Consider the following 13,915-nt stretch of genomic DNA (forward strand, 5'->3'; position numbering starts at 1 on the left):
CATCAACAGAAACCCCATCTAAAACTAGTACATCCACTGGTACAGCAACACCCATATCAACAGAGACATCTACAACCACATCCACCACTACACCAACAACTACTGTGACACAAACATTTACAGAGACAGAAACAACAGCTCCTACAACTGTTACAATAACGCCTACATCAACAGAAACCCCATCTACAACTAGTACATCCACTGGTACAGCAACACCCATATCAACAGAGACATCTACAACCACATCCACCACTACACCAACAACTACTGTGACACAAACATTTACAGAGACAGAAACAACAGCTTCTACAACTGTTACAATAACACCTACATCAACAGAAACACCCTCTACAACTAGTGCATCCACTGGTACAACAACACCCATATCAACAGAGACATCTACAACCACATCCACCACTACACCAACAACTACTGTGACACAAACATTTACAGAGACAGAAACAACAGCTCCTACAACTGTTACAATAACGCCTACATCAACAGAAACCCCATCTACAACTAGTACATCCACTGGTACAGCAACACCCATATCAACAGAGACATCTACAACCACATCCACCACTACACCAACAACTACTGTGACACAAACATTTACAGAGACAGAAACAACAGCTCCTACAACCGTTACAATAACGCCTACATCAACAGAAACCCCATCTACAACTAGTACATCCACTGGTACAGCAACACCCATATCAACAGAGACATCTACAACCACATCCACCACTACACCAACAACTACTGTGACACAAACATTTACAGAGACAGAAACAACAGCTCCTACAACTGTTACAATAACGCCTACATCAACAGAAACCCCATCTACAACTAGTACATCCACTGGTACAGCAACACCCATATCAACAGAGACATCTACAACCACATCCACCACTACACCAACAACTACTGTGACACAAACATTTACAGAGACAGAAACAACAGCTCCTACAACTGTTACAATAACGCCTACATCAACAGAAACCCCATCTACAACTAGTACATCCACTGGTACAGCAACACCCATATCAACAGAGACATCTACAACCACATCCACCACTACACCAACAACTACTGTGACACAAACATTTACAGAGACAGAAACAACAGCTTCTACAACTGTTACAATAATGCCTACATCAACAGAAACACCCTCTACAACTAGTGCATCCACTGGTACAACAACACCCATATCAACAGAGACATCTACAACCACATCCACCACTACACCAACAACTACTGTGACACAAACATTTACAGAGACAGAAACAACAGCTCCTACAACTGTTACAATAACGCCTACATCAACAGAAACCCCATCTATAACTAGTACATCCACTGGTACAGCAACACCCATATCAACAGAGACATCTACAACCACATCCACCACTACACCAACAACTACTGTGACACAAACATTTACAGAGACAGAAACAACAGCTTCTACAACTGTTACAATAACGCCTACATCAACAGAAACACCCTCTACAATTAGTACATCCACTGGTACAACAACACCCATATCAACAGAGACATCTACAACCACATCCACCACTACACCAACAACTACTGTGACACAAACATTTACAGAGACAGAAACAACAGCTTCTACAACTGTTACAATAACGCCTACATCAACAGAAACACCCTCTACAACTAGTTCAACTACAGTTACAACAACACCTCACGTCTGTGATTGTAAGTGGTCAAAGTGGATTGACAGCAACACACCCAGTACAGAACCCCAAGGATTCGAAACTGAGTCGATCACTGATTTGTGGAATTTAGCAAAGATTTCTTGTCAGAGCCCCAGTGAGATTGAATGTAGGGCAGTAGAATATCCACAATACTCCTTGGAAGAAATGGGACAAATAGTATATTGCAATACATCCTTTGGTCTGACATGTTCAAACGAAGACAATGCAGGTGGCGTGATCCCATTATGCCATAATTACGAAATACGTGTAAGATGTTGTGAAGCTATGTGTACTACAACCTACTCTACTGTTATGCCCTCAAGTACAACCACCGAAACACCTACGACAACTTCCATTACTACAACTGTGGTAACAACGCCACCTACATCATCAGAGACATCTACAATCACATCCACCATTACACCAACAACTACTGTGACACAAACATTTACAGAGACAGAAACAACAGCTTCTACAACTGTTACAATAACGCCTACATCAACAGAAACACCCTCTACAACTAGTGCATCCACTGGTACAACAACACCCATATCAACAGAGACATCTACAACCACATCCACCACTACACCAACAACTACTGTGACACAAACATTTACAGAGACAGAAACAACAGCTCCTACAACTGTTACAATAACGCCAACATCAACAGAAACCCCATCTATAACTAGTACATCCACTGGTACAGCAACACCCATATCAACAGAGACATCTACAACCACATCCACCACTACACCAACAACTACTGTGACACAAACATTTACAGAGACAGAAACAACAGCTCCTACAACTGTTACAATAACGCCTACATCAACAGAAACCCCATCTACAACTAGTACATCCACTGGTACAGCAACACCCATATCAACAGAGACATCTACAACCACATCCACCACTACACCAACAACTACTGTGACACAAACATTTACAGAGACAGAAACAACAGCTCCTACAACTGTTACAATAACGCCTACATCAACAGAAACCCCATCTACAACTAGTACATCCACTGGTACAGCAACACCCATATCAACAGAGACATCTACAACCACATCCACCACTACACCAACAACTACTGTGACACAAACATTTACAGAGACAGAAACAACAGCTCCTACAACTGTTACAATAACGCCTACATCAACAGAAACCCCATCTACAACTAGTACATCCACTGGTACAGCAACACCCATATCAACAGAGACATCTACAACCACATCCACCACTACACCAACAACTACTGTGACACAAACATTTACAGAGACAGAAACAACAGCTCCTACAACTGTTACAATAACGCCTACATCAACAGAAACCCCATCTACAACTAGTACATCCACTGGTACAGCAACACCCATATCAACAGAGACATCTACAACCACATCCACCACTACACCAACAACTACTGTGACACAAACATTTACAGAGACAGAAACAACAGCTCCTACAACTGTTACAATAACGCCTACATCAACAGAAACCCCATCTACAACTAGTACATCCACTGGTACAGCAACACCCATATCAACAGAGACATCTACAACCACATCCACCACTACACCAACAACTACTGTGACACAAACATTTACAGAGACAGAAACAACAGCTTCTACAACTGTTACAATAATGCCTACATCAACAGAAACACCCTCTACAACTAGTGCATCCACTGGTACAACAACACCCATATCAACAGAGACATCTACAACCACATCCACCACTACACCAACAACTACTGTGACACAAACATTTACAGAGACAGAAACAACAGCTCCTACAACTGTTACAATAACGCCTACATCAACAGAAACACCCTCTACAACTAGTACATCCACTGGTACAGCAACACCCATATCAACAGAGACATCTACAACCACATCCACCACTACACCAACAACTACTGTGACACAAACATTTACAGAGACAGAAACAACAGCTTCTACAACTGTTACAATAACGCCTACATCAACAGAAACACCCTCTACAACTAGTGCATCCACTGGTACAAAAACACCCATATCAACAGAGACATCTACAACCACAACCACCACTACACCAACAACTACTGTGACACAAACATTTACAGAGACAGAAACAACAGCTCCTACAACTGTTACAATAACGCCTACATCAACAGAAACCCCATCTACAACTAGTACATCCACTGGTACAGCAACACCCATATCAACAGAGACATCTACAACCACATCCACCACTACACCAACAACTACTGTGACACAAACATTTACAGAGACAGAAACAACAGCTCCTACAACTGTTACAATAATGCCTACATCAACAGAAACCCCATCTACAACTAGTACATCCACTGGTACAGCAACACCCATATCAACCGAGTCATATACGACCCCATTCACCACTACACCAACAACTACTGTGACACCGACAAATACAAAGTTTATTGTGGAAACTGAGTCAACTTCCAAAACCACAAAATCCACACCATCACCCCAATGTAGCTGCACATATTTAAATGCTACTTTCTCAAAAGGTAAGTGCTGCTTTACTTACCATCCCTCACATATTTCTACTTTCTTAATTGTATAATTTGCTTAATCCTTATACACGTATAATTCACTTTGACTTTGTGAACTCAAATGATATTTAAATCTCTTATTTTTTTTACCTTCTATGCACATCTTGGATTCTAATTATAGGGTCTACAGTCTACAATAAAACTGACAAAGCGGGTTGGTGCTACATTGCTTACTGCAATGACTCTTGTGATATTGTGAAATGGCCTCAACCATGCCCAACCACTCCAAGTCCAACAGTTTGTCCAAAGCAATCTTGGGTTGAAGGATGCCATAACAAAACCTGCATAAATGGCAAGGTCACCTCAAGGCCTGTACAGTGTGACGAAACGGATTCTTTTGTACCTCAATGTACCAATGGACGTAAAGCTGAGAAAGTGTATTATAACAATGGCTGCTGCTCCAAGTATCAGTGTCCATGTGAGTTTAAACCATGGAAATTGTTTAAATTATAGAAATTTTTATTTATATTCATATATTAATATTAATCCTAAAACCCAAATTTTTATGTGGCAGTGCCTTATGTTTAACTTTGATAATTCTTGGTTTAACAGGTATATGCAATGGCTGGGGTGACCCTCATTACAAAACTTTCGATGGAACATATTATGCTTTCCAAGGAAACTGCACCTATGTGTTGGTCCAAGAAATCATCCCAAAATACAATATCAGTGTCCATGTTAAAAACTATTTTTGTGATTTAAAAAAATATCTAGCTTGCCCTGAATATGTAATTTTGTATTACAAATCCTATAAAATCAAGCTGACAAGCAACACTAAAACAGTCCAGGTAAGTGTCGGCCTAAGTGTTTGTTACAAACATTCACAGGCTACTGATTGTTATGCTCTAGTGGTTCCCATGCACATTGCAAAACAACACAGTATTCTAGAGCATGATTCTCGTCATAATTCATAAGACTGTGTTCCCCATAGGTCTATGTCAATGAAGATGAGAAGATACCAACATACGTAAATGAAGTCCTCACCATCACCTCTTCTGGCATTTCAGTGCTTGTGAACATCTCTGAGATTAAAGCTGAGATTTTAGTCTCTCATAACACCTATAGTGTCAAACTCCCATTCTCCTTCTTCCATAATAATACAGAGGGACACTGTGGTAAGTACAGATCAGTAATTTCCTGGCACAGTGAATATAATGATGATAAATAAATGTTTTACATCTGTCCCTGGGACTTACAAAAATATAGGTGTGTGTGAGTTTCACTTCACATTTGTTAGAAGCTTAATTCATTTGTGTATAAATATTACAGCATACAGTATACACACCATATATACACATAGAAATTTATTTTTAATAAAATTTTAAAAATATAAAATTGATTACAAGTAAACTTCCCCTTCCAGGTGAACAGTTTAAATTTCATGTCAATTAAAATTTTGAAATTCTGTTGACAATTTCAGGGGTTTGTGATGATAACCGCGCAAATGACTGCAGACTTCCTAATGGAACAATTGACGTATCATGTGAGGACATGGCACGGTTTTGGATGGTCCCCCCAGGATGCATAACCCCTCCACCCCCTCCAACGCCACCACCTTGCAACCCAAAAATCTGTGATGTCATCAAAAGCGAGTAAGGAAAAGCCAAACATTTTAATCACTTGTGTCAGTGTTGTGAACAAAAACGGCAAATTTAGTGTATAGACGTGTGACACGTTGTCATTTTTCTGACAGATTTTATAGTCTGTAATACTAATTAGTACCAAGTAGGTAATTCACTAAGAATTAATTGTGGCCGCTAATTTGCATGAGTGGTTTATGCTGTTTTAGGCCTGGTTCAATAAAGGAATTATGCAAATCAGGTAATGGCCACAAAATTAGTGTTGAACGCAGTATGTAGAGCGCAGTTCCCACTCTTGTGGGCCGCTCTCTGAGTGCTTGGTTGTGGAGAATGCAACAGACTATAGCAATCTGGCACTTTGCTAGGACTGTACAGCATTTGTTTCTCCACTGGAACCAAAATCGGCTCTTGAAAATGCAGAAAGTGCTCTATACTCTCTGGATATATGCCTGGTTGTAATTATCTCCATCATTTGATCATCATTTAGTAGGGCCCTATGATTACCGCAATGCAGAAAACATGAATGGAATCACAGAATCCAGCCATAAAAACTGAATTAAATACATAATATGTGGAATATCACAGAATTTGACATTTAGGATCAAATTAATGCATGAATGCACGATTAATTAATTTTGTGATATGTCCTATTGTGATGATTTGACCACAAAAGGTTTAGTTTATTTAAATAAATATGGTCTGCATGTGCTGCACACTTCAATGGGAATATGTCAAGCCTGCTTCTCATACACTGAAAACCTCATATGAATCACACACACACTCTGTGTATAGATGACAGAGAGCAGAGAACTCATTAACTTTGAAGCACGCAGCATACAGTATGACACTATGTATTTGTATATTAAAATCACAGTCTTTTGCAGTTTAATAAGCACATTAAGCCATATAGTAAACTGCTTATCTCTGGAGGTGAGATTGTCAAAAACATACATACTGAAAGTGCTCAATTCGGCTTACTGCCTAAATAAAACCTCAAGTTAAATAGACGTGTGAAATTAAAGAAATTGAGACCGAAATATATTACTAATGTATAGAAAAATGTTATATTTAATGTAGTAATAAATAATAATAATAAAAATCAAATTATTACATTATATTTAAGTGATCTCACAAGCAAGAGTGTTTTTCTGTTTGTTAATTAATACTGTTATGTTCTGCTGTGAAGCACTGTATTTGACAAAAAAAACAAAAAACTCTAATGTAGTGTTTTGGATTGTGCTTTGAGGATCTGTATAGAAGCACTTCATATGATAACAAATATTTTTTGAAAAGTAATTGTTGTTTTCATTTGATTAAAGTTTATGAATTCATTCGATTAGACAGTTTTTTATGATAACATTTAATTAAACTTTAAAACATGGAATTCAGAAAAATTGACACGTAAAACACAGAATTTGGGAGAAAATAATAAAACTGAATGAAAAAAGCTGATTTCATAGGGCCCTAAATGTGCTTTTTCGTGCCTAGTTAAACTGTACTGGGAATGCTTAGTGAATAAGATGCAGTGAGCTGAAATACCGCCTGCAAAAGTGGTGTAACTGTTTTGTGAATTCACCCCAAAGTGTTATACATGTTTTTTTTTCCCCCCTTTCAAAATCATGAATGCTGAAATTGAAATGTAGTTTTGTATTTTCTTCACAGTTTGTTTAAGAAATGCCATGATGTTGTTCCTTATGAAAGTTATTATGAAGCATGCAAATATGATGTGTGCCACAAGCAAAATGAATCTGGTGCTTGCTCCAGTGTGGAAATGTACGCCAAGCTATGTGGCCAGGACTCTATCTGTGTGGACTGGAGAAACTCAGCTGGCCTCAAAGGGCTATGTGGTAAGACAGCAGAATGACCCACCACTATAGAAAAATTTATGTTTGTACTGTGAGTGTTAGGGTTGCACAATTAATCATATTTTAGCCATGAGTTCGAGCATGTCAGTGTGCTCTGACCGTGTTATATTTAAAGCACTCAAGATTTACTGTAATTTTGCATAATTTGGCCATTACAAGTGTCTAAACAAATCTAAAGTAACACCATTGCACTGGTGTTTTGTGGATTTTTTTTTTTTTTTTTTTTTTTTACATTTTAGAATAATATTAAAGTCATCAAAACTATGGAATAATAGAAATGGAAATATGGGAATTATGCTGTGACTTAAGAAATCTAAAATAAATCAAAACTATGATTGGCCAAAACTAAGTGGCCACCCTTTGCCTAGAATTTGCAGAAATGTACTCTTGGCATTTTCTCAACCAAATTCTTGAGGTACCACCCTGGAATGATTTTTAAACAGTATTGAAGGAGTTCCCATCTATGTGCTGGGCACCTAGTGGCTGCTTTTCTTAATTATTCAGTCCAAGTCATCCATTTCAAAAACTTCTTTTTAAATAAAATTTTAGTTTTGTAATTAAATAAATTTATATGTTTGCACAATTATATTTTTGTCTACAAAACTAATTTCAAACATTTAAGCATACGCCTTCAGATCAAAATGTTTTTAATATCATGAGAAACATTTCAAATAAAAATGATAGAATAATCGTGATACATTTAGCATGATTATCATTTTAACCATCATCATGCAGCCCTTGTGTGTGTATATTTGATTTTAATTTACACTTGACCATTCATTTTATAATTCAATCTTGATTGTTGTCTGTTTCCAAAACAGCATTCATGTGCCCCAAACACAAAGTCTATAAGGCATGTGGGCCTAAAGTGGAAAAAACCTGCAGTACAAGGTAATGCTCTAATCTTTATTTATAACACTCCATATCCATAAATAATATTCCTCAATAAGTGGTGGAAAATTAATACTGAATGCTCAGAAATTTACTGTTTTTTACTTCAACTCTAATGTGCTTCTTCCTATACGTTTTTTTAAACTTGAAACTAGATACAATGAGAAGTTTGTGGAGAACGAATGTCAAAGCCAAGACTGTCATCAAATATTTATGGAAGGTTGTTACTGTCCTGATAACTCATATCTAGTCAGTTCAACGACAGATAACTGTACGGCTTACTGCGGTAAGAAATGTTACTTCATTTACCCTCTTTTGTTAGATTAATGCACCTTGATGTCATGTTTTTATTGATTATGATTTCACTTCATCCTTGTAGATTGCATTGGCCCTGATGGATTACCTAGACAGGTATGTCTCTTTGAGTTGTAGGTAACCATTTAAAATATTTGTTCCTTGCACAAGGAAACAATGAGTGTGTTTACATGCACACAAAAAAATACACTGATAACTATCAAAAACCAACTTTTTAAAAAATCAGACAATGCAAAAAAAATCATGTTTACATGTTTAATTTTCTGCTTTGACGTCAAAATGTTACAGGCGTACACACATGCACACACTGGATAAGCCGCCATAACAACGATAAAGGTGTTTGCATACAGTACATAGCGAAATCAGAGTAATGGCCAAAACTCTAAATGTGCTGACTGTTTTTTGCTTAAACGATTGACCTTTTTTCCAATTAAAGAACAAGATTTAAGGAATTTACATGGCCTTACACGTTGTTGGCTAATTCAGCATAATCGGTGTAAGATCGTGCATGTACACGCACTCTACCACAAACTCAAGTCCACCCATCCTTAACATTTATTAACCAAAATTATGAACTCACATCACAATAACTATGACCAACTTCTTCTCCTGTAGCCCGGAGATGCATGGACCTTGGGCTGTACCACATATACATGCTCCAATGAGAGCTTTGGTATTACCACAGAGCCTATCGGATGTCCGCATATAAACGGCTGTCCCAGTGGATACAAAATAACAACTAAAGGCTGCTGCTCAACCTGCGGTGAGTCGAGATTAAACGTGTACAACAGATTTAAAAGTTAAAGGGATAATTTACCTAAAAATGAAAATTCTGTCATTATTTACTCCCCTTCATGTTGTTCCAAACCCCAAAGACTTTCTTTCTTTCATGGAACACAAAAGGAGATGTTAGACAGTATGTTAGTTTTAGTCACCATTAACTTTCATTGCATCTTTTTTCATATAATTAAAGTGAACTTCCTTAGCAAGATTTCCTTTAAACTCTTGCTCCATGACAGTAGTTGACCTACAAGACTGCACCATAGAAGAAATAGTTTATGCTAATGTTCGCTATAGCGCCCCTTGTGGCAACACTGAAACTTGTGCTGTGTTCTGAATTGCAGTCAAACACATTTCGGAAAACAGCAATGCTTGAAATCGAGTTTGTGCAGCTACAAGAGATTGCATTTGCATTCATAGAATGTTTCTGGCTAAAGACGGCAGATTTTGTATTGAAATACAGAATGTTAAAGTGGTACAACTTTAAGTGAATTCACCCCTCAGACTGAAAAAAAAAATACTAGTTTGAAACTGTTGACAATATATATATTTTCACAGCACACATTAGCCGAACATGTACCCACTTGAAATAAGTGCTTTTTAACTAAACATCCATAAACTCATATAAATGCAACCAAACCAAGTAAATATTTATAAAGACTCTTTGCCGCCTCTTCTTTTTCAGACTGTGATAGAAACCTTAATGAAACCTGTGAAATGATAAATTGTCCATTGGGATATGAGTTAGGACCAAAAACGGAAGAGAACTGTTGTCCCTGTGGTAAGTTTCAGATGTTTCAGTTCATCTACATTTAAACCCAATTTGCAGGTTTAAAACATAATTGATGTCATACAAAAACCATTTATATCTAGAACAGCAAATAGGAAATTAAGTGTACATAATGTTTGTCCTACTAAACGTGGTAAATTATATAAAATGTTAATTATTATTGCACTGAATTATTAAATTGGTTATAATATTATTTCTTTTTCTGACCAGTGCCCAAAGGTGTCTGTGTTTACAATAAAACCGAGTACCAGGTGAGGTTATGCTTGGTTCATTTGTTCACACTAATTAATGGGATAGTTCACCCCCCAAAAAATGATTTATTCCCTTTCATGTTGTTCCAAAACCCGTATGACCGTATGACACTTTTCTGACTTTGTTCTTCTCTCTAGCCTGGAACTAAAATCCTCACAAACCCTTGTGTGGAATGCAACTGTAACAATACAAAAGCCCCACAGGATGATTTCTATAATATGACTTGTGTTAGTATAAACTGTGAACCATGCGCTGAGGTAATAATTACAATTTAATCTTGTAATTAGTAAAGTAGGTTTGCTTTGTATTATCAACTCCAAAAAAATATTAAATGTATATTAACTTTTAAAAGTGTCTTTAAAAAATGGATTATTAAAACAATACACTTGTTTTTTCACTCCTAAGGGTTTTGAACGTGTAAAACAAGAAGGAAAGTGCTGTGGTACATGTAAGCAAATAGCCTGTGTTTTTGACGCACCAGACAACACCAGACATATTCTCAAGGTACATTCTCAAACTTTTCACTCTTTCAGCTTACCAGACAAAGAATTGTTTCTATTCATAAATTCACATGTGGCCTGTCTGCTTTTTTTTTTTTTTTTTAGGTTGGAGAATTCTACAATGAAAAATGTGAGAATATTACCTGCCTTAAAATTAATGACACAATAATGACATCGAAGACTATAAAAACCTGCCCTGACTTTAAACAAGAGGACTGCGTAAATGTAAGTGAATATCTGTAACTCGAGCTCCACACATGACATGTGGTCTGTTTGTATTCTAATTGGCTGTTGTAGTTGTTCGCTAAGACTTGCTGTATTTTTTTCTATGTTAAAATACATCATCCTGTTTAAAGACACCCATTAGCAAGCCATTTGTAGGTTGACTTGCCTGAAAAGTGTTCACAATGCTCTTTTTGTAAGTGCTTTCAAAACACTGGCTGAGTGCAGAATGGCATACCACCATACTACTCTCTTACTATGTATGCCACTGTCATATTAACCAAGCTCTATTTTTTTCCTTACAGGGAACTGTGAAATATGACAAAGATGAATGTTGCATGAGCTGTAAGATATTGTTTCCTTATCCAAAATATTCAGTTAAAAACAATAATTGTAAAGGAATGGTTCACCCAGGCCATGTCCACACTGATTTGTTTTCATTTGAAAATGCATTAATTTCTCTACATTTTGGCCTTTAGTCCACACTGAGACGTTTAAGGTCATTGTCCTGAGACGTCTTCGCATTGTAGTGTGGACAGGGAAAACGGAGATATTCGAAAACGATGACATGTTACGCAGTCATGTGATCCATTAACCCAAAACAATCAAAATGGTGGCCGTAGCGGCATTGTTGTGCCTGATATCCACTTTGACGGCATTGTTGGAGATAAATGTTACTTTGTACAACCTTCACATTGCATTCCTTCAAAGGCGACAGGTAGTTTACTCGGAATTACTGTCCGGTGGTGGAATATGAGGACAATTGCTTTTCAGACCGTATATGAAAATGACACACAGCCACGCTAATTACGCATTTAGGGGATTTAAGCGTTTTCAGACATTTCAATGTTGACGAGCAGCTTTTGGAAAATGTTTGAAAACGGCAGTGGTGACAGAGTGCTTCGAAAACACAGTTTTCAAAATTATCCGGATTAATGTGGACGTAGCCCCAAACATAAAACTTTCACCATTTACTCACCCTCAAAACTTAACCAGATGGGTTTAAGTTTTCAATCAACAATTCCTCTAATAGTTAAAAAAAAATTATTGAACTGCCCACCTCACCATGTTTATGCAGATCACTTAATGGATATACTGTATAAAAGATTAAAAAACAAAACAGTGCATGAGATATTATATTGTTCATGAGAGTCTGCCACAATCTAACCTGCATCTAATATCTTAGGTGAGCCCAAGAACTGCGTTCGAGTGAAGAACACCTCCCATGTGAATGCAGATAATTGTAAATCCATCGAGGCTGTTGAACTGACATCATGCAGTGGCCACTGTGACACCCAATCAATGTGAGAGCATGTGCACACCTGTTTGATCTCAAACATAAGATTTCTTTTCATTTTTAAAATTTTCAGATAAACAATGTGTGAACTTGAGCAGAACTGACTTTAGACTTAAAAGAAATTACAAACTGAACTTCGTTCTTAGGAAACGTCTAGCATAATTTTGTTTGCCGATACCACTTGGTTTAATATTTTTCTTGTAATGCAATTACATTCAGACATTTTTTAGTGTGAACATTTTTGGGTGGAAACTGCAGTGGCATCAGTAAATAGCAATACTGTATATTACCTAATGAACAAGCTTTACCTCCACGGTCACACTCCCATTGGCGTAAAACAGCTTTAAATAGTATTTGGGAAAACATTTTGCAGATTGTTTTAATGATCATGCTGTCTGTGGCATGTAAAGTCTACACACGTCCTGACAAACAGAATGATGATTAGATGGACACACATAAACATAGGCGGCTTGAGCTTTCAGATCTCAAACTTACTCCGATATCAGGATCCACTGATGAGAACACATTCATCTGACTGTTGCTTTCTTGTAAACCTGCACAGGTATTCAATGCAAATGAACACCATGATGCGCAGCTGTTCTTGTTGCCGGGAGATGAAAACAAGCATCAGACAAGTGAAGCTGAAGTGTCCGGATGGCCGCGAGATCCTTCATGACTACGTCTACATTGATAGCTGCACATGCACTGCTACGGAGTGTGAATAACAGAAAACATCCAAATAAAAAGATCCTATTCAATTTCTGCCAAACCTTGCCTTGAATACTGCTGCTTTGAGCTCAGTGATGATTTAATAATCTGTCACACTGAGAAGGAAAACAACAGAAGAAAAAAATTTAACAACAAAGATTGCACTATTCTGCTTTTTGTTCTTTAATCTTTTTATCTCTCTAAATGGGGACTCTAGGTATTTTGAGAATTTTCTTTCTTCTGTCTTGCTTTATAGTGTCTTTGGTAATGCATAATATAACTACATACATTTACTGCCTGTAAAATTAATGATGAATGCAATAAAGCAAAATAAACTGCAACAATTACAGTCTACTGTATTTTTCCCCAAATTATCAGTAAAACGCAACCAATATGTACATTTTTTAAACATATACTAATTATTT

General features: G+C 37.2%; 1 protein-coding gene across 1 annotated transcript in view; it reads left to right on the forward strand.

Moving 5' to 3' along the window:
- LOC127435594 (mucin-2-like) overlaps positions 1-13,828 on the forward strand; it is a 33,458-nt gene extending 19,630 nt beyond the window's left edge. The window contains exons 29-47 of the mRNA XM_051689158.1: positions 328-398; positions 1,173-4,245; positions 4,412-4,708; positions 4,843-5,078; positions 5,222-5,405; positions 5,711-5,882; positions 7,533-7,717; positions 8,557-8,626; positions 8,782-8,912; positions 9,006-9,037; positions 9,557-9,704; positions 10,407-10,502; positions 10,722-10,762; positions 10,901-11,020; positions 11,169-11,267; positions 11,369-11,488; positions 11,791-11,830; positions 12,672-12,789; positions 13,345-13,828. Of these exons, the coding sequence (XP_051545118.1) occupies positions 328-398; positions 1,173-4,245; positions 4,412-4,708; positions 4,843-5,078; positions 5,222-5,405; positions 5,711-5,882; positions 7,533-7,717; positions 8,557-8,626; positions 8,782-8,912; positions 9,006-9,037; positions 9,557-9,704; positions 10,407-10,502; positions 10,722-10,762; positions 10,901-11,020; positions 11,169-11,267; positions 11,369-11,488; positions 11,791-11,830; positions 12,672-12,789; positions 13,345-13,507 (5,396 nt within the window). The 3' untranslated portion in view covers positions 13,508-13,828. The remainder of the gene's footprint in view (positions 1-327; positions 399-1,172; positions 4,246-4,411; positions 4,709-4,842; positions 5,079-5,221; positions 5,406-5,710; positions 5,883-7,532; positions 7,718-8,556; positions 8,627-8,781; positions 8,913-9,005; positions 9,038-9,556; positions 9,705-10,406; positions 10,503-10,721; positions 10,763-10,900; positions 11,021-11,168; positions 11,268-11,368; positions 11,489-11,790; positions 11,831-12,671; positions 12,790-13,344) is intronic.
- Positions 13,829-13,915: the final 87 nt, after the last annotated feature.

Source organism: Myxocyprinus asiaticus, chromosome 46 (genome assembly GCF_019703515.2).
Source record: "Myxocyprinus asiaticus isolate MX2 ecotype Aquarium Trade chromosome 46, UBuf_Myxa_2, whole genome shotgun sequence".
In the NCBI taxonomy this organism is placed as follows: Eukaryota; Metazoa; Chordata; class Actinopteri; order Cypriniformes; family Catostomidae; genus Myxocyprinus; species Myxocyprinus asiaticus.